The following is a 21,482-nucleotide window of genomic DNA, read 5'->3' on the forward strand; positions in this document are numbered from 1 at the left end:
TCATTCAGAGGTTTATTCATTGCTTTGACCAAGTAACAACTGTTTTTATAAAAGAAATTTTACATGAGAGCAAATCGGACAATACAAGGAGGAGATATGCATTTGGTCGTTGGATTGAAAATCCAGTCTCTTTCAAAACAAACAAAAAAACAAAACAAAAAAACAAAATCTCATTTTATATAACTTAACAATAAAAAAAACAAACTATGGTCACCACTTTCTTTGTTTAGACAAAGTCTGAAATAATAATTTATAAGCTTTAATACATACTGTTGCGTTCTGTTCGTCTGCTTGTTGTGAACGCAGGGTTTGTGTTGGACAAAGGCTTTTACGGTACCAAAGTCTTGGCTGCAGAAAACCCCTCTGTTGTGTACTTGTAGTGTGGTTGTTGGGGGAGTGACGGCAGGTTGGTACAACAAAGCAGGCTCTGTTGTCACCGAAGCCTCCTTCACTCGCTGTGTCTCTTCGGGTATCGTGTGAGGTGTGAGGGTCGCGAGCCGTCCACAGGGTCAGAGGTGCGATTGGAAACACAAGGAGCGGGCTTGGCACTAACCCTGCAGCTACCCTGCCTGGATCAGGTGTATAAAAAACACATGTGGGAGCCCGCAACCCCTCCCTCCCCCCCGCATAAGCAAATAGTGCCAGCGGATTGGCTAGTGCGATTCATTTCATTATACTTCCATAGGCACACTAACAGGAATAATATAGGGTTGCCCTTCATCTCTTTTACCTCTCTCTTCATCTTTATGTAAAAACACCTCCACTGAAAAACAAGAACTGTAAGTGCAGCTTTTTAAAAACAGTTTGCACATTCAAGACGCATGACAAGGTCAAAAAGTCACTGTGCAGCTTCACTCCCTCTCAAAGTCCTCGACCAGAAGCACAGTCTGGGTTGTCCAAAAACAAATTAAAAAAAATATGCACAATTTCTGTAGGAGTGTACATTTTGACACACATAAACAGTACCTTGAAGATATACAGAAAATTAAAGTCAGCTCAGACAGCCAACTTCAGTTTCTCCCATAAGTCGAACTTGATTTCCCCCGTTTGTGAACTTGGCATCGGCCGCCACAAACGTTTATAACATATGCACCGTACATAAGTACTTTCTCGAGAAGAGATTCTTTCCATCGGACGACAAAATAAGCTCTGAATGCGGCAAAGTGAAGAGAAAGTACAACATTTTCATCAAAAACAAGACACCCAGACATATACAGACTGACAATAACAAACACTCTGAACACTTGCTTGGCCGACAAAGAGATAATACTGAAATGTATTTTTGAAGTCAAGAAAAAAAAAAGTGAGGGGGAGAAATTCAAAGTGGCTCCTTGTAAACAGCGAATTGAATGTAATGCTAAACAGCTGAGAGGGCTGAGGATCAAACGGCTGGGGGAGGCTTTTTTTTGTTTGTTTTTTTGTTCACTATCTTGTTCTGAGCACAAATGTGAAAAGGCAACACTGTCCACATAAAACACTGATAATGCAAAGCGAAAACATCCCTTTTAGGTCATGGCAATCTTCCGCTCAACCTTAAAGCGGATCTGTGTGAAAACATGTCTTCATTTGGGTCCAGCTGAGCGTTTGTGCACGTTTTCAGCAGCTAAAAGCCGCGATAAGAAAGGAGTCCTTCGCTGGTTTGTGAAATCCAAGGCTGAGATGTGGACGAAAGCTGGCTGCTTATCAATATGCTTCTTATCTTCGTGTCCAGCGGTGACTGATGGCCCGCTGGCAACGAGAGGCAGACTGAGACAAAGCAGCGTTCAGTTTACAGTCCAGATGAAGACTCCAGTCAAAACAAGAACAACTCATGCTGGGCATTTTCTGTGCTATTAAGAGATCATCAGTACCTCGGTTGGTGAGCTCATTCAGTCCTTAAGGCACATGCTTGTTGCGGGGAGCTTTCATTCACAAAACAAATCCTGAATCATGACTGGGGCTCTCTATTCCTTCACAAATTCCAGAGGCACCTCAGTTATCTGTACTTTGCATTGACCACAGTCAGTGAGTTATTTGTCTGAAGAACAAAGGCACTTTGGCAAAATACAAACTTTGTAGCATAAAAAAGAAAAAAAAGAAAAAGAAAAAAACAAACTCATAAAAAATAAGTTAACATAACAAAAGTGTCTTGTTTTAGGAAATACTGCAATAAAACTACCACTCGCACATCAGCCCAGTAAAGAAAAGATTGGTCAAGGCCTCTTTTGAACTTTTTTAGACACCAAAAAGAATCAAAGTTCTCTCTTTGTTTCGCTCGCTTCAAACCCCCCCATCCCCTCCTCAACAGTTCTTTTCATTTCAGGGGGAGTTTATTTGGACTCTGGCGAGCTTGCTGAAACAGGAATGTTTGCCGGTTTGCATAGAGGGACGGGAGGAGGACGTGAGCGCTAATATTTCTGCACCAGCGGCACTTTAACAGTCTTGATCTCTGCTATATGGGAGGACTTCTGGATGATGCAGCTGGTGGTCCCGGAGGCGCTGTCCTTTCCTTGCGCCAAGTTGGTCAAGGCCATGGCGGCGTTGATCTCCCTCCAGTATGTCTCGTCTTTGCCCTTCACCTTCTCCCTCTGCGCAGCGCCGACGCCACCGCTGCCACTGATGATCAGCAGAACACGCACACGAAAGAACAAAACAGAGAGCGTTAGAGGTCAAAGCTCAGCGTGTAATTTGAAGGATCTGATCTGGGTTGCAAGGTAAAAGAACGTCTACTCACTTGTCACATTTACTTGATCCATGGTCTGTGGTTTCTGAAAGCACAAGGAGAAAAAAAAAGAAAAGGTTAGTTTTGCAGAGTTCTCTGAGGTCAATGAGGATTTATTGGAAACTTACTGAACACTCAGGAGTTGTGTGTGTGTGTGTGTGTGTGTGTGTGTGTGTGTGTGTGTGTGTGTGTGTGTGTGTGTGTGTGTGTGTGTGTGTGTATTTTCTTGGTTTTGCGTGCGGTCTGTACTGTACTGCATGTGAACACCCTGTATTCTGCAAACATGTGTTGCTCTGTTTTTTCTCTTTTACTCAGATGCTGGACAAAAAGGACGTTTTGCAAGAAGCCATCAAGAAACAAGGTGACTAATAGGATTGAGTTGAAAGATGTTTCTTATGACTCATAAACTCCATTCTCTAATATTTTGTTGGAAAACAAATGGGCCCTGGCCAACGTAATTGAGTTGTCTGAGGAAATCAGATCAAAAATGACTGAGCGTAAAAGATTTGAGTGGGAATGAAAAAACAGCAAGTGAGTCAGTGAGAGAAAGATGGATGCCTGCTCTCGGGTTTTTTTTTCTTCAAATGGGAGCAATCTCTATCTCATATGTGAAACATTAGCGGGAAATAGCAAAGTCATTAAACAATGAAACCAAACTTCTCTTCAGGGCAACCGGTGTGTTTACTTCAGCATGCTGATCACTGACTGTGTGTGTGTGTGTGTGTGTGTGTGTGTGTGTGTGTGTGTGTGTGTGTGTGTGTGTGTGTGTGTGTGTGTGTGTGTGTGTGTGTGTGTGTGTGTGTGTGTGTGTGTGTGTGTGTTTAAGTTCATTGTGTGTGTGTGTGTGTGTGTGTTTAGGTTCATTGATGTGTGTGTTCGCGCTGGACCTGTCTTGTGTCTTGGGTCTAGCACTATAGGTGAGTTTTGCCCAGCAGTGAATATGATGACACAGGCTTGGCGTTACATGAGGCATTAAAGGAGAGCAGAGCATCTGGATTTTCAAGCCGTGCAGCCTCCAGACGCTCTCTTTAAGTTAGCTAAACACACAGCTAAGGCCCTGTGAGCTTTTAAGAAGTTCGGTCATGACCAGGTAGAGATGAGCGGACGACGAAGGAATGCTCAAAGAAGGGTCAATTTCATTTTAGTCCGAAGGTACCAAAGGGTTCGTCTCACCTTGGTCCTTTGCTCAACAACTGCCTATATATCCCGCCACATCACCCAGGGACACCCGACTCTTCAACCCCCCTACATCACATTTTCCGGTAAATCAAATGTCTAGATCCGAGCTCCTGTTAAAACGAGGCCCTTCTTTGTTCCACCGTCACTGCAAAACAATCCTGAATGTTCCCTTCTGCTAATGAAAATCTGCACCCTTTGCACTTTCATTCCCATGATTACAAGAAAGGACTGGAAAAGGTTGCACGAGGACACCGTGTTCTGGGTTTCGCGTTGTGAAAAGACAGCCACAGAGACCGAGAGCCAAGACTCCAAACTCCTCCGGCGTTGGAGGAAGCACACGCAAGGTTTAACCGTTCTGCTTTGTCACCTCTAACCTCACCAAACCCATCCACAGATTTTCCAAATATCTGGATCCAGCGCTCAGGCTTTTGCAAGCTGCCATAAGCGCCTAATTGTTCCGAACTCCTTCCCCCGTTTTCCAGAACTGTTCCCATGTAGCAGGACACATGCTGACAGCACCGGGTTTGCGAGGCCTCGGGCTAATGTGGGCCCGATTATAAAATTTCCTGTAGTTTTCCCGTTCCTTCTGTAATAGGTGTACTCCACAGAGAGAGAGATAGACTTCAACCACTGCAATTTTCTTGTGTTGATTATTCTTAGACAGAAGAAGAGAGGGAATGTGTGTGTGTGTGTGTGTGTGTGTGTGTGTGTGTGTGTGTGTGTGTGTGTGTGTGTGTGTGTGTGTGTGTGTGTGTGTGCACGTGTGAGAGGGAGATGAGGACATGATAACCCAGAGGTACAAACCACAGGAGAAGATTTTAGGTTTTAGTGCGTCAAAGTGTTCCAACAAAATCCTCACATACTCGTCTGGCCACAACTCCCTGCTGTCCTATCTTTCTCTCGGCCTTTATCTTGCTCCATCAGCGAGTCCCCTTTCCTTTATTGATATTCCTCAGGTCCCTCGTCCTGTGTCCTCCAACTGTTCACCTCTTGCTGCAGTGATTTGCTGTAATACCCCCTGATCCAGGTACTTGAGGCCTCATGCTCCCCAGCCAAAACAAATGCTGTGTTTCCCGTCTGTTTTAATGAAGGGCGACTCACTGCTACGTCAAGAATACATTTTTCAAAGCCTCTGATATTATCCATCTCGTCTTCGTCTCCAATTATTAATCCTTCTCTGTTTTTTGTTTTTTTTTAGCCATTTTTCAAACTTAATTGCTTTCCAGGTGTAATTTGTCCGAATGAAATCCCATCTTTTAATACCACTTTGTGCGTTAGGGGTTGACAGTGAGTCAACTAGTGTTACACTGATCTGTGACCCATCACATTCTGTGACCTACACTGCGGTTAGGCTTCGGCATGAGGAGTGAGGACAAGAATATCTGAGCAGGTTACAAACTTTGAAGAGGGACAGATTTCAGTGTAACACCGGCTCTCAGAGTTTCTGCAGTTTGGTAGAATTCACATATTCTTGTCCGACCGTTAGTTAGAAGTTAGATTTTTAAGCCTTTAGTTTTCATAATAGTTTGTTTATCTCCATTTTTAGCCAGACCATAGCCGCAAGAAAACAGCATCGGAAGAGCCTGTGCCAATGCTATTCAGAAAGTGTTTCGGCTCAGTTTGTGTGGTATTTAGCTGCACTGAAGATTCATACATATCATACAGATATTATAACTGCTCTGAGACGCTCTGAACAAACAGCAAACTAAACATATCGTGTTTACGAGTGCCGGTAAACAGAGTCCATGTCAGTAACGTTACACAGAGGAGCACTATGTGAAAAACTTCAGCCTTGAATTCATCAGCTGGGATAAAACGGACCCTGAATGTCATTTTTCGATGGTCAGAAGATCCTGTTAGCTGCTTCTATACGTTACTGCTACGTAGCCACCGTTAGCATTAACGGAGTCGTGAGTTCAGCATCAAACTTTAAACTCGGCAGGATGTCTCCAGCAGCGGAAAGCAATGCTAATGTTAATTCTTGTTTTGCCAAAAGTTTCAGCCATAACATGAAGTTAGAATATGTTTATCTTCTTCCTCTCCTCTCCTGTCGGACTGAGGACACACTGGATGTTGCAGTGACTCACTGTCCCATCTGGTGGTACACATTCGTATCACAGGGCAGGATGGGTGGGGCAAGCTGGTTAGCATACTAACTTCAGTAAATGTCTCTCCATTACAATACATAAGACGTCTTTGATGAGTTCAACGGTGCATTTTGTTCAGATTCTGTGGATAAGTTCATTTTTGAATGTTTTAAATGTAATAGGTTACAGACAGCATCTTTAACTGAGTATCAAGTAGATACTTGAATCCTCTCTATCTCCATCTCCTTCCTTGATTGTTGCCAGTGCTCCAAAGCAGAGTCCTGATTAAAAATATGCACCATTCTCCACAATCACAGCACTGTAATTACAGTCAAATTACACCGTTTTCATGTGTTGTTTATGTTCCCCCCCCCCCCCCCTCTCCCTCTCCTCCACCCCCCCGGAGATATATTAGCTCAGTGTTTACTGCTCGGTGTAAAGATTGGCTGGTGACAGCAGCGAGAAGGTCAACAGCAGCGACATCAAAGACAAACAGCATGCAGAAGAAAGTGTGTGTTTGTGTGCGGAGAATTGCAGCGTGTGAGTCTTTCCATCCGCAGATGAAAGTGTTTCCAGTGTGTGTGAGGCAGCCACTGTCCTGATGCTCCCTTCACAACATACGAAACAGTGTTTTGTCCCGGCCCCGGCCCTCGGGAACCCCGGACCTCAGAATCTGGAAATGCACCACTGCTTACAAAAACTCAATTTCCAAAGCCCTTTGCCTAAAACATCTAAAACTCAAAATTTTTTAAAACAAGAAGAGTGCCAAAGACTCAATAAATCGGCGATAAATCACGAGGACCTTTTTTTTTTTTTTTTATTATTTTCTCATTCTTTATTCCTTGTTTTTTTTCTCCTTTTTTTTGCTTTACTACTTTGCTACTGAACACTCGGTCAACTTTGCTGTTGCCTTTGGGCTCCACTGACAGTCGGGTTTAACGGACCGCCGGAGGGGAAAGCTCAGAAGTCTGATGGTTTCTGGCGTCGTGCTGGAAGTCCAAAAATACGAACTCTCTTAACATCACGGTGGCGCGATGGAGGGAGAGAGCTAAAAAAAACAAAAAACTGAGCTTTCACAAAACTTTGTAAAAATGAGGGAAAACAAGCGGAGGCTGACAAATTAGAGAGGGAATGAGGTTTCACCTGTTAAGACGACTGCGGAGGAGAGTGGTCGGCCATCATCATTACCATCTGGTGCTGTTGTTAGCAACACACAACAATAAACAAGGCAGGTCTTGGTGCACAAACCATGGGCTGGGCTGAATTAGGCAGACAAATAAACACACAAACACACAGACACAGAGAGACTGCTGTTTTATGACATTTACGTTTCAGACGTTTAGCATGTGGTCTAATCCAAAGTGACTAAGCGTCAATTCTTAGTCACCAAAAATTGCACGTTGCCAAAAATATATCTTTAACGGCTTTAAAGTATTCAGTAGAAAACAAAAAAAATGTCAAAAAACAGAACAGATAAGATGGATTTGAAAGGAATAGTGGGACTTTTTGAGGGAAATACTTTAATTATAGAAGATACTGTTTGCATGTAGCTCAAACTGGGAGTCTGTTAGCCCAGCTTAGCATAACTATTGGAAGCAAGCAGACCGGGCGAGCTGACAAACAAAAAACAGCTGCACCAGCTCTTGCATCTGAAAGCTCCAGAAAAACGTAGTCAGAGAACCTCCGGTTGCGTTATTTCATCCGGAAATTACACCAAAAAAATTTGTTTTAAAGTAAAACTCAACTTTATTTAGATTTAGAATTAAGGAGATGCATTACTAGTAAAAATAAACTTTTAGGTTGCCAGATTGTGAAAAATCTCTGTAGCTGGGGAGCCATTAACAATCACTCAGAAACCTGGCAACTGGAAAGTTCCATTGAAAAATGACTGAAATAACTAAATGATCTGTTAATAATTTAAATCTGTTACTTTTAACGAATATACCCTTCATGAAGAAAGTCTTATTAGGAAGTGGTTGTAGAAAGTTTTATATCACTGAGGTAACCACTGAGCTTACTTTGACCACAGTGAGAAGATTATTGCTCGAGTGGATGAAGGCCGATGAAGTTGGACACACACTGACAAATCCAAAAACTGAATTGGTGAAGTGAGGAAATGAGCTCAGCTGATTCCCTCTAAAGCACCAGATGAGAATCGGAGTGGTGTTGCAGGTTTAGACAATCTGCTCGCCGCTGACCTGTGCAGCTACAGTCCAGGTCAGGATGAGAACACGTCATCGTGGCGGTGCTCAGCCTGTTTGAAGTCTCAGGCAGCCGGCTGAGGATGAGTCAGCAGTTACTGTCAGCACAGGTGAGTCACGAGGCTGCGCTGGATAGAAAGTGGATCGCTTTGCAAGCCGCACATGAGACAGAGCGTCACGTTCAAATTACTAATTATCCAGACATGTGACCACTTTGGTTCGATTAACTTTCAGCCCAGTCTTTTTCGTTGAGAAAAGAGAAACCCTTCGGGCTGCTGCGTCTACTGATGCTGTCTTTGATTTGAGCCACGAGGTGAGACACTCACTATTTTGGCTTTTAAGAGCTATCTTTTAAATATTCCTCTAATGATCCGAGCTTTTTATAATGTCAAGAAGAGTCTGTAAATGAAGTTAGAGATGCCTTGGCACTCGGCTGCCTTGTGTTCTGCCAATGCTACTTTTACATTTCCCCTCCCAGCCATCTCTCTCCCTCTTTGTGTCGCTGCTGGTATTGAAAAGACGTCAGTTAGCCAAAGATATCACATATGGCGTGATTTTAATTACAAAACTCTGTTTGCCTTGACAACACTTTCATCACTAAAAAAAAAAAAAAAGTGAATAATTAGCTCTTCGACTATCAAATAGAACATACATGCAGTGACACAGCCAGACGGATACTGAGCCGCTGCCCAATAATGACTCTCCCATCCGCTGCACTGCTTTTTCTGAGCTGTGTTTTTTGTTTTTTTTTCCCGTGTCTGCCCGGCAGATGACACGCTGGTGTGGCTGCGGTCGGGGCAGATAACCAACATCCAGCACTGAGGATTGCCTTGTGTCTTCTCGCTAGATGGAGAAATAATAACAGCGTTTCAGATGTTTAAACACTGCCAGGTTGTCATTGTGTTTACGAGTGCCAGTAAACAGAGTGTAATCAGGGCCCCACGTAAATCAGCCAAAATGAGAAGAGCGTCCCGACGGAGAAGTAAATACGTTGTCATGGCGAGTGTCCTCTCCGTGTGGGTGGACGGCCACGGCGTCATGGACAAACACAGAAGAGGAACCAACTGGCTCGTCATTAAGGCGGGATCGGGAGTTGGCGTGACAACAGATGATCATCACAGGAAGATTGAAAAGCAGACAGCGATAGTATCGGAGGATCACAGAGCTCATGATTCAAGCGGTGACTTCATGACAGCCTCGCTGATGATGAACAGATGAGCCTGTTATCACTGCTTTGACACAACAGGTACAAAAGAGACAAAACATGGCGGACCGCCCTCCACCGGACGCTTTCATCACAGGCTTCTCAGTCATCCTGAGCGACTGTTGTTTGTGGTCCACAAACACACACATTAGGAAGTAAAAAAAGAAAAAGAAAAAAAAAAGCAGGAACCACAAGTAAACATTATTCAGATTTTTAAGTGTTTACATGTGTACAGAAATAGCCTTTTTTCAGGAGCTGGAGGCCAAATGATATGTTTGTGCTGCACTCACTGCATCATTATGTTGCAATTCCCCACAGTGGTAGTTGAAGTGCCCTCTCACACTCTTCGGGGGATTTCTGCGTGTGCGTGCTCCGTGTCCTCGCTGGGTCACACCTCCACTCTCTCTCATTAAACCTCCCTCAGCTCTCCTCCATCCCGTGGGAACACGATGGCAGCCTATTGTTCTAGGCACGGCTCGCTTTTTAAAATGGAAACAATTTGTGTTTTATACGGACCAGGGCAGTGCGGCTCAGTTTCCCTGACTAGGCAGGCAGCTGTGTTTTCTGAATCTGATGACCTGACTCTCTCTCTGTGTGTGTGTGTGTGTGTGTGTGTGTGTGTGTGTGTGTGTGTGTGTGTGTGTGTGTGTGTGTGTGTGTGTGTGTGTGTGTGTGTGTCCATCCCAGAAAGCCTTGGCGTGCCGTGGATTTAAAACCGATCAGTCTGAGAGGGCTTATTTTTCCACACTCTCCCACTTCTGTGCTATGAAGCTGCATATAAACAGAGTCTGCGCTCGTGTTTGTCTGTTAACACTTCTCCGCAGGATGGTGATGGCTAGGATGAACACTGTCTTCGTCTGCTGCTGCCTTCTCTGCTCGCCTCACACTCAGCCTCTGTTTAGTGGTCTCAGGCCAACATCCCGTCTTCCAATGACAGAGCTTCCTCTTTCTCTCGCTCTGTCTTTTTATCCACCTTTCCATTCGACTCTGCACCACACCCTAATGCCAGGATTACACCTCCCTCTGCCAGCTCCGAGTCGTTCCCACCGTCGGACCGGCCACACCCTGAAGGACACTTCACAGCCCTTCAAATACATCACAGAAGACCTCGCTTCATAGTATGTTGATGTAATCTAGTCAGTAACTTTGTCATATTGTCTGTCGAGCCACAGTTCAAGGACTTAAACTACAGCTGCAGAGGAGGAACACTTGCCAGGAAGATACATGCTTTAATATCAAATTTGACTGCTAATAAATAATGTGTTTTTTTTTATCACCCATTCAGTGGAAGTCGGAGCAAGACATTTAACTAAGTGTAACCCTTAAATCATCATATGATGAGCAATAAGATGTGAAATGAGCTTAGTCTTTAATCTCACCTAAACGCTGCCACCCTGGAGGTCCCTGAACCAGGATCAGAACGTATGGAGCATTCGCTAAAGAGATCAAGTGGATGTAGCATTTCTTCGGATAACATTTTTTAGAGTTGCAGTTGAGAAGTTTTACAACAGGTTCAATAACATCAGTGTCACCATTTTTATTCTCTGATTTACGATTTTAGGAGGTAAAAGTGTGACGTTTTCCTGGAGTTTTTCAAATCTCACTCCCACTAGGAGATAACGACCAGGAGATTTATTGTATTTTGAAAGTCTCTAGTCTCTGGTCTCTCTGGTCTATAGAGTCTGAGGTTGTTCATTCTGACCTCACAGTTTTACAAGTGTTACTGGCTGAATTTGGGGATGTTTTTCTCTGGTGCTCCTTCCAGAAAACAGCTGAGGGACTAACAAACACGTGACAAACAAATCTTTTTCTCTTTCGGAGAAACACATTTTTTTAGCTGATGGTAAAGGACCTGAACTTCTGGTTGAATTGTACTCGACATAAGCCTTTACACTGCTGCTGATTTCAGGAGAAAATATGTTTGTAATTTAGGTTTGCACCAAACAAACGTAGGAACAATATTACTCACATGTCCCACGTGAGCTTAAATCCAAGTCTGAACAAGTGTTATTGACTTGTCTTTGTAAAAATGTCTTCCAATAAAAGCATCTACAAAGGTCCCTGTTACTATGGACAGTCCACACACCGTTCGCCATCTGCTGTCTTATAGACAGTTACTGTACATTTGGGAGGATTTTTTTTTTTACTAACTTTTCACCTCATAAAGAAGAGGCAACATTTAAATGCACATGTTAAATATAAGGAATAAGCATCAAACATCTAAATCCATTCCACTAATGAGAACTCTGTTAAATATGTATGGAAATGTGCACTCGCATGCAATCTTATCCAAGTCAGCTCTACATGTGTTTTTTTGACAAAAATGTAAGCGAATTTACTTTTAAACAAAAAAGGGAAACACTCAGAACTTTTAAAATGACTTATAGTAATCATTAACATATTATATTTTGGAGCCTGACCTCAGCCGGACGATTTTATTGGCCCATCACTGATATGTCAGTATCAGCATGTTGGCTGATATGCGCCGATATAAAAACCATTTTTACACAACACGATGCAGAAAAAAAAATACTGGGAATAATTTAGAAATGATCCCATTAGTGTTTTTTATGTTATTATAATGATCAAATCTCCAGTAAAGTTCACTTTCTCAGTGCACTGATGTTTGTGTGGACAAAAAACTATCAAACATCCTGCCTCCATGTCACATCTGTTTGATAACCATATATAAGTTACTGCAATAAAGTATGTTCATGCTGTATATAATTACAATGTATTAAGCATAGTCTGCTGACTTCTCTTCAATTTATAAAATGGTTTGTTTCATGTGTGTTCCAGAAGATATTAGAGTTTGGTGTCTATAGGCTCTGATATTGGGGAGTGATGATCAAATGTCTTAAACTCTGGCATTGAGTTTCTTTGTTGTGAGGTTGAAGTTGCTGGAAATGGTCTGATGAGATTTTTCACTGCTCTGAGGAGCACAAAAATAATTCAAATCATCTCCACTGCGCTGTCAGAAGCTTTAGAGGCATTATTATGATCATAAAGTATCTGCATGGCCAGATGTCAGCAGTGGTAAGTGCAAATATAAAGATATGTTTGGTAATATGGATGAACTTTACTTTCACTCTTGTTTAATTTTCAGTCTCACCCAATCCCCCTAAATCCAAGTCCTGCTCCTAAAACAGAGGAGCTGGCCAGCTGTCCTCCCTTTGGTGGATTTTCATGGTCTTCATATCTTTTTGAGAAGAAATTCAAGAGCACACACACACACACACACACACACACACACACACACATTCATTTCTTCCAACCACGCTCTCACTGCCACCACGCTGTCTTTCTTCTCCCAACAGGCAACTGCTCGAGAAATTCAACTCTTGATCTGGATGGAACAAGTGCCTCCCTCCTTTCCCGCCTCTCATCCCTTCCACGCTGATTTCTGAAGTCCAACCTGAGCCCAGTGAGTGTTGGCAAACGCTGCTGCCTTGGAACAACGTCCCGAACCCCGTCCCCTCTCCGTCTTCCCCCCTTCTCCTTTCCAATGAAACTGTGGAAAGAGCAAATTGTAGCCAGTCTATCCACATCTCTGGATTCCTGAGACGAGGAGTTCACATCCATCACTGTCCGGGAGCGGCTCATTGTCATCCAGCGGCCCGGTGTCGAGCATTGTCTTTCCTTTTGCTCTGCTGCCGACAGTAAATCACGCCACCGCTCATCAGTCAGCGAGCGAGACATCAGAGTCTTAAATCTGACACATCAGCCACCGTCCCTCAACAACACTGCTGTATAAATCATCCCAGTCGGGCTTCTCTTTGGAGAGGAAACAAGAAAGACATTAACGGTAAAGGAAATCCAGTTAAGTATATCTTGTTAGTCAAAAATATTAAAACAGCCATGATAGGAATCTCTTTTTATCTTCGGTGACCATCACATCCGTCTACTTTTCTACCTGAAGACAAGAAATCCAAACACCCGTATTTTTTTTCCACATTAAGAAGATTTTCCTTCCATTCACCTGGACGACTCCAGAGCTCTTTAAGAGCCCCTGAACTCTCCAGGATTCAATAACTGTCTGGCACTCGCTGTGACCTAATTTGAAAGGCCCTCAGGATCTCAGCGGCTGCCTTCAAATGCCGTTGTTTTCATTGCAGGGATTTCTAAGAAACCTATGTGTTAAACAGCACCTGATTTAGGAATAAGTCACTTGAATGCCGTAAAATAGTTTGTTTCTCTGTGTGGCCAAAATCCTTTGATTCATATATTTGTTAATAGGAAATGTAATAAATACTAGACGTGATGGAGAAAAATATATAATTAGGCCATTTTGGCAAGTTTCAACATATACAGTATATCCTATTCTTAGTCAAGCCAGACATTCATGTCCCCCTCAGGAAGAACTTCTTTGGTGATCCTTAACTTGGTTTATGAACAAGCCGCAACCAACCCTGACGTCACCCATTAGTTTGTGAACTGCCATTCTGAAGCTTCGGCTTTTTGGCCGTCACCATCTTTGTTTTATGGAGCTATTTGAGGAGCTGGGAAGGAGTGAACGGTGAATCTGACTCGATCTGATTGGGAACCCAAAGACGCTATGCCCGCCCGACTATAGCAGAAACCTGACTGCCCCACAGGCCTGTCAATCAAACAGGCACCCCCCCCAAACATACCGCTTTTTGACGCCTAATATCTTATTAATGATGGGATTTGTTTTCAGATGGACCGACAGAAAACTAATAAGTATTGGCTTTAGCGAACGACACAATCATGACGCGCAAATAATGTGTTGACATTGTATTTTATGAGGGAGGTTGAATGGGGGTCTTTTTTTTAGAGCTAACTCCTAGTCCTCGGTCTTATTACACCTAATGGCACTCCCGCATTGGCCTCACATTTCAGACCCGAATTTATAAGTCCACTTTCATACACAGTCTATCTTAATGAACAGACGGATGCAGAACTAATGACATTCCCCTCAGCCTCAGCTACTCTTTGTGTTCAGTGCTAATCAGCAAATGTCCGCGAGCAGCTTGTTGGCTGTACTGCATGCAGCGACAGTAAGCTTCAGCTAATCAGCGTGCTGATTTAATTAGCACTGCCCTGACTATAAGCTGCTACTATCTCTTTAGACTCTTGTTACTTCATGTGTGGCGCACAAACAGTGGACAGAAAAACGAAAAATCTTTCTTCTAAAATGATTTGATTTTTTTCTGCCATGGCTCGAGGTGTCAGTCTACCACTTTAGTTGAGATTGAAATATCTCAACAGCTATCAACTCCAGTGCAAATGTGGGGAAACGTTCATGATCAAATGTAATGACCTGAACTTTTTGTATTCAGTGTCAGCAAATGTTATGCTCACTGAGAAAGCAAACATGACCTGCAACACATCAGAATATATTAGAAATATATCTGAAAAGATGCCTTCATTTAATAAATGCACGTTTTTTTTTTTTAAACAGGTTAATTACTGGAAACTAGCTGTTGACCACTGACTTGCCTCCAGTTATTGGTGATTTTCCACATCAATACGCTGGCAGGCACTCGACGTTCACCACCAGGCTACTGTACGCAGCTGTAACCAGAGTCCATGAAGGAGAGAACCTGAGAAAACGCACCACTGTCAATCTCGTGTAAAATGTCTGACCGAGATCTCGCAGTCTCCGTCCGCAGAAACGTTGGGAGTTATTTGGCGTATAATGATCTATATGATATCGGACGGGGCGAAATCTGGTACAGAGCAAGAAGAAAAACATTCAGCCAGATTCCTGCCATTTAATATCCCATTAAAGGGTAATTTGGCATGAAACCCCTGGCATGTGTGATGGAATTCTATTGCTCCTTGTGTTCAATTAAATTCCCCACAGGCTTTAGACTGCAGCGTGTGTGCGCGTGCGTGCGTGCGTGTGCTGTGTTTGTACTGGACGTGTGTGTGCATGTGCTTGTATGAGGCCTGTGAATTGTACATGAGCGTGTGTGTGTGTGTGTGTGTGTGTGTGTGTGTGTGTGTGTGTGTGTGTGTGTGTGTGTGTGTGTGTGTGTGTGTGTGTGTGTGTGTGTGTGTGTGCCGGCAGAAGTTTAGTTTTCCACTGGGGTAAATCTACACTCTCCATCTCCTGCCACGTCTGACTGCCCTCTGTAGTCACAGGGGCTCTGGCTGCGGCCACAACAACCAACTGGCCCGTCAACTCACTTTCGGCCAATGGAGCGACGGTTGCCAGGCACGCCACTTTTGCTTCGACCAATCACAATTGTTGTACAAGCTGGAATTCAGCAGAAGAATGTGCCGAGAGATATACCATTTTGTCTTTGAGCTCTTTCTTTCTTTCAAGTTGAAATTCTTTTCCTCCCCTCCCACTGAAAATGTCAGACATTTTGTCATTGTCACAAAAAAAAAAAAAAGTGGGGGAACATCCAGAGAGCTTAAATCTGATTTATTCCGTCTTTTTCTGCTCCTCTGCATAACTGATATAAGCACAGATTTATGTGAAATATGCTACTCAGGGAAACGTTTTTCTGGTATTCTAAAAACACAATAAAACTATTTGTAAAGGAGGAATGTGTTCACTACAGAAATATCTGGAATGTGCAGCCCGCAGGAGAAAAAACCTGCAGAGGAAATGATGCAAACCTGAGCTTAAAATGATTTCTCTCTCGACTCGTTCGTTTGCTCTGTGTGCGTCGGCGAGATCAGATGCGGAATTAAAATTTCATTTTGTCGACATTTCTTTGTTGCGTATCTTCGAGCGGGCGACCGCATCGGGGGGCTCCAGCAGGTGTTCCATCCCATGAGTCAACACCGCCCTTTGACAACTTTCCGTGTGCGGACTCAAAAAGCCTCTCTTGCATGTAACAGAGTAACACTTCTGTAAAGGTGCCAGAGACCCGAGAAATCCAAGAGGGACACGTCAACGCCAAGGAATTATATTAACCATAGAGATAAAATAGTTACTCTCTATTAAAAACAGCCGGGTGAATTAATCCTTTTTTTTTTGTTTAGGATTTCTCTTATTAAAGTCTGTTAGAGGGGGAGTTATAAGTCTCACTTGGTCCATCCATCTCTTTCTTTCATTCACCATCTGTGAGGCTCAGCAGGTGCTTCGCTGTGAAAAAGCCTGATGTTCGTTGAGGTCACAGGGTTTTAAGCTTTTCGATCACGAGGATTGTACCCGTCGCAGTCGCTGATGCATTTCATACTAGACCTGCGCGCACACACACACACACACACACACGCACGCACACACACACACACACACACACACACACACACACACACACACACACACACACACACACACACACACACACACACACACACACACACACACACACACGCACGCACGCAGGCTGCTTCACGCTCAGATAATATGAAACACATTTGTCCATACGAGACACAATAAAACCCGCTCTTCCCTCCACAAAAAACGCCGTCCTCCTCCTCCTCCTCCGTCACTCCACCAGCTACACCTTCAAATCCGGCCCCTGCGGGTCCCGTCCACGCTCAGCAGAAAGTGAAAACATAACTATTGGTTATGAAGTCAGCCTGAACAAAGGCTCAGTGTTCCCGACTGAAGAAGACAGATCTGACCTTGATTGTTCGCAGCTCAGACGAGCTGCTAGCTGAAGTGCTGTGAGAGCGAACAGAGGTTTGTGATCTGCGAGGACGTGAGACTAAATTCATGTTCAGGGGAACATCAGCATCCATCACATCACAGTTTCGACACTAGAGGGGTTAAAAAGGCAAGTTTCCTTAAAGCTGGCTTCAAAAAGAGTGAACGGATCTCAACTTTAGTAATTAGGTCAAAGTCGACTCACGAGTTCATGTCATTTCCACTGGGCATGCTTTCTTTAAACTGCACAGAACAGGAGGTCTTTGGAGAGTCAGAGCTTTCAAACAATGCATGCTGGGATGTCTGCAGATATACTCATAATGTTTTTATAAACTTGATTTGATAAGACTGGAAGAAAAGGAGAAATTTCAAGTTGAACTTGAAATGAAAGCAAAACACATATATTTGTGTCAAATCATATAAGATTAGTGACTCCACTAAAAACCTAAATGTTGTTTATCAGTATCATTTATTTCAGCCTTGCACTTTGTCTGATTTATTTATTTTTATTTTAAGTTTGTTTGAACTATATTTAAAGAAATTACAAAGTTGAATGTCCAACAAAAAAATACCCTGAATAAAAACACGTGAAAGTAAAGCCTTTAAGGCGACATTTTTAAAGGATTATTTCCTTGTGGAGAAATTCCATTCAATGCCATGTTGTGCCAAAACACAGTCGCAGAGTGGAACATATTGCAGACCAGAATGAAAACACTAAACTAGGCACAGAAAAAGAGAATAAAATGGAAGCTGCGACCGAAGAGAGACTTCATTTCGCCCTTGAAGGTGTTTTCATTCTGTAGAAAATTAACTGCAGCAAGAGTCTTCCTCTGAAGGGAGGAAAATGAATCCAGATACCAGTCGACTCTACTGTACTGACCGTAAAGACATTAGCAGCAGTGACGTGGAGTAAATCTGGCATCAACCTTTTAAGGTGATGGTGCCTTTGCTGGATACGGAACGTTTTTTGTGTCCAAGAGATGAGACCTTTTTTTTTTTACTTACAGTTTCAAATCACAGTCTAAAAACAGGAATTGCTTTTACACCTCACACACACAGACACAGGTGCAGCCTGTGTGCCTTGCCCCTGCTCTCCCAGCAGGACCTCATGGCAGGATCAAAGACATGCCAAACAGTAGTCTGAGAGTGAGCCTGTTCCACATGGCCTTGTTGTGTCTGGCCCGTTAGAGCCGGTCAGAGAGCTGAGGGGGGAATTCCATCTCCACTTGGCGGGAGGAGGTGAAAGACAGCCAGGGTGCTTTGTGTGTGTTTGTGTGTGTGGGAGTGAAGTGACAGTACATGGGCTCCTGTGCTGTGGATGTACAAACACGTGTGTGTGTGTGTGTGTGTGTGTGTGTGTGTGTGTGTGTGTGTGTGTGTGTGTGTGTGTGTGTGTGTGTGTGTGTGTGTGTGTGTGTGTGTGTGTGTGTGTGTGTGTGTGTGTGTGTGTGTGTGTGTGTGTGTGTGTGTGTGTGTGTGTGTGTTAGTACTGTAAACACACTGGACTTTGCTTAAATCTAGTAAAACACAGCTCGGGGCCCTCACAAGTCACGAGAATCACACTCAGTAACACAAAAACGTCTCGCTGACTGACAGCTGAAGAGCGTGTGATGCAGCACACAGACAGTACAGATATAGATAGAAGTAGGGAGACGGGCAGAGAGGCAGACAGTTGGAAATAATGGCTGCAGGAATTAAAACTAAATGTGCAGATGGAGGGGGACAAAAAAAAGAACAAAAGTGAAGGATGTCGTGTGTGTGTGTGTGTGTGTGTGTGTGTGTGTGTGTGTGTGTGTGTGTGTGTGTGTGTGTGTGTGTGTGTGTGTGTGTGTGTGTGTGTGTGTGTGTGTGTGTGTGTGTGTGTGTGAGGGAGAATCTCGAAGGGAAAGAATGCAAGAAATGTGGCTCCTTACCAGCCCGATAAACAAAGTTCGCCTCTGCCTCCGAGGAGGACGGCGAGAGCAGCTCGTCGTCGTACTCGTTGGAGCTGAAGGAGCCGGAGTGGTTCCTCTTGCGGGCGTCCATGACGGCGTTGGCCACCATGACGTGGCGCAGGGAGTCGTTCAGGTAGCGGTGCAGCAGGCTGCTCTTGTACTTGGGCGGAGACACGTAGTCCTCGGCTAGTGAGGCGGCTTCAGCGGCCGAACGCAGCCCGGCGCCCATTCCCATACCCATGCCCATGCCCATACCCATACCCATACCCATACCCATGCCCATGCCCATGCCCATGCCCATGGCCATTCCCACCATGGAGGAGCCCTCCTTCTTGATGACGCTCTGGTACATGGGCTTGTTGAGCTCCTCAGGGCCGCTCTGTGTCCTCTGAGGATTGTCTCCATCTGCGCCAACAAAAGGCAAAATCACAAAAAGAGTCTTTTAGATGGAGGAGCAAGGGGCATCTTTACTACACATTCATACTCTCTATGTACAAAAATTTGAAAACACTACACATAACACATATATATTCATAATGTGTATATATTTGCATATTTAATTCGGTAATCCTGAAAATCAAGAAATGCAGACACCTCCTCCTCCAGTTGTAATCACAACAACATAATCAATATGTCAAATCACGTGTCATTTTTTGTAGATGGTCGGATGTTTTCATTTTTAATAACTGTTATATTTTCACATTTTTGACATTTATTTGATGTATGTCTCAGCAAACAGTAAAAACTCCATTAAAATGTTTAAATTCTTATAATACTGAATACAAATTTGTATATATCATTATTTGTACATTTACTGCACATAATCTCACAATGATGACATGTACAATTTATGAGTAAAAGAGAGTAATGTATCACCAATTAATGTCAGAGTGTTTTAGACATCCCATTTGCTTCCTCCGCATCTGTAACTCAGCCAATACATTAAGGTCAATTAGTTTTCATTTATAGTCATCCAAAAATAAATCCATGTAGAGTCAGTGTGCATAGAAACACACATTTCTCTGGTTTAAATCATTTTATCACTTGGTTCATCCCCTCCTGAGTCATAGTCTGGTTATTTTGAGCTAATCTTGAATCCAAATAGCAGAGCGGGGAGATTTCAACCTGGCACTCCTGCCCTCCTGTTGGCAGCAGCTCAAGAGCAAAAAGCCCAGCCGGGACTTAAGACGCATTACCAAACCATAACGGATGGTAGTCGATTTCCTCTCCATCAAAAGCACATTGCCCCTCCGTTCCCCTGCAGAAATAAATAATTTCCAGGGTGCTGTGCGGCTGAAGAGATTGAATTAAAGCACGGTCCCACCTGATGAAAGAAACACTGAAAAACCAGATATCCTCTGGCAGGAGGGAAATCAGGGAGAAGTTCATTTGAGATACCGGCCCTGCCAAGACTGTAATTTTGTAATTTGGGCAGGTTGGACATTTGATTCAGCCTGGGCCAAATTAAAATTATAGCTCCCACATATCAGAAACACATGGAGGCAGCTGCTCTCCTTCTCCCGCGCAGTCAGTCTGAGGAAGAACTCAGCATCTCCTCTGACACCACACAAACAAGAATAAATCTGAGCTGTCACTTTTCAACCCATGACACTGTCCTTTCACAACTCAGTCTGCCAACTTTGTAAGTAAAACTTCTCCCTCCTCCACGACAGCCTTTTCTCTCTTGGAGGTGCTACTGTAGCTGCAAAACAAGTTGGACCATTTTAGGACAGTAAGAGGAATGTACACTGAGTCAGTGGGGTCAGATGTGGCCCCATAAATAGTCCCTGGAACAAAAGCACAGGCTTAAAAACATAATGGAGGGCCTTTCAGCGCATGGGTCAGAAAGTGGGAGCAGGCTGCGGACAGCTTCATAACCATAATGTGACAGCGAGAAGAGTCAGGGAGATATACAGAGCCTCCGGTGGTACAGTGGCCTGTGGCAGACACAATGCAAACGCCGTGCACACATTCCTGTGTGAGCCGCACGCTCAGCCTCTCCTCCTCAAAAGTTTAATTAGAGATCACCGACACCACAGCGCTCTTTCTTTCTGTTCATCCTTTCACTGCACGAGCATTTACGTTTTATTTTATTACGTTTCCTGACCGTGTTTTCAGCGCTGTCAAAATGCAGTCTCTCCCCTGAGAATCAGCAGGGGTGCATGTGTTTGCAGTAAGTACACGGCTGACTCAGAGCTACTCATTTCCAATTGTAGGCTGGGAGGCAGAGGTTGGCTCAGCGGGGTGTCCTAATGACAGCGTGCCGCCGCCCGCCGGCCTCCCCGTCTCTTGGCTGGTTCACACACTCGCCATTTATATACACCCAGAACATGGTTCTGCAGAGCGTCAGCCCGCTTTGGGACGAACACAGCGGGCGATGATCTGGCCTTTGGCCCCGTTTCATGTCCCGATACTATATTTAAATTTTGGGGACACAAGAAGTGTGATGTCATAAAATTTCCCCAGTCATTATGTACAGAGTTCCTCAGGTTCAGAGCAGAGTGTGTGAGTAACGTATACCAAACGTCTGAGCAGCTGTAATGTCTTTGAAGTGCTCGTCCGTCTCACTGATAGACTGAGCTCTTTCGCAAACGGAAAAGTTTTCC

At 43.8% G+C, this 21,482-nt stretch overlaps 1 protein-coding gene across 1 annotated transcript in view; it reads right to left on the minus strand.

The window, feature by feature from the left end:
- The window catches only part of mkxa (mohawk homeobox a), a 29,487-nt gene continuing 8,005 nt past the window's right edge, over window positions 1-21,482 (minus strand). Inside the window, exons 5-7 of the mRNA XM_069698033.1 lie at window positions 18,856-19,281; window positions 2,714-2,747; window positions 1-2,595 (exon numbers count right to left, since the gene is read on the minus strand). Coding sequence (XP_069554134.1) covers window positions 2,388-2,595; window positions 2,714-2,747; window positions 18,856-19,281 — 668 coding nt within the window. The 3' untranslated portion in view covers window positions 1-2,387. The remainder of the gene's footprint in view (window positions 2,596-2,713; window positions 2,748-18,855; window positions 19,282-21,482) is intronic.

The sequence above is a fragment of the Brachyistius frenatus genome, unplaced genomic scaffold (genome assembly GCF_029030835.1).
Source record: "Brachyistius frenatus isolate BFR_SWC_R1_liver_20210118 unplaced genomic scaffold, ASM2903083v1 Contig_25, whole genome shotgun sequence".
In the NCBI taxonomy this organism is placed as follows: Eukaryota; Metazoa; Chordata; class Actinopteri; family Embiotocidae; genus Brachyistius; species Brachyistius frenatus.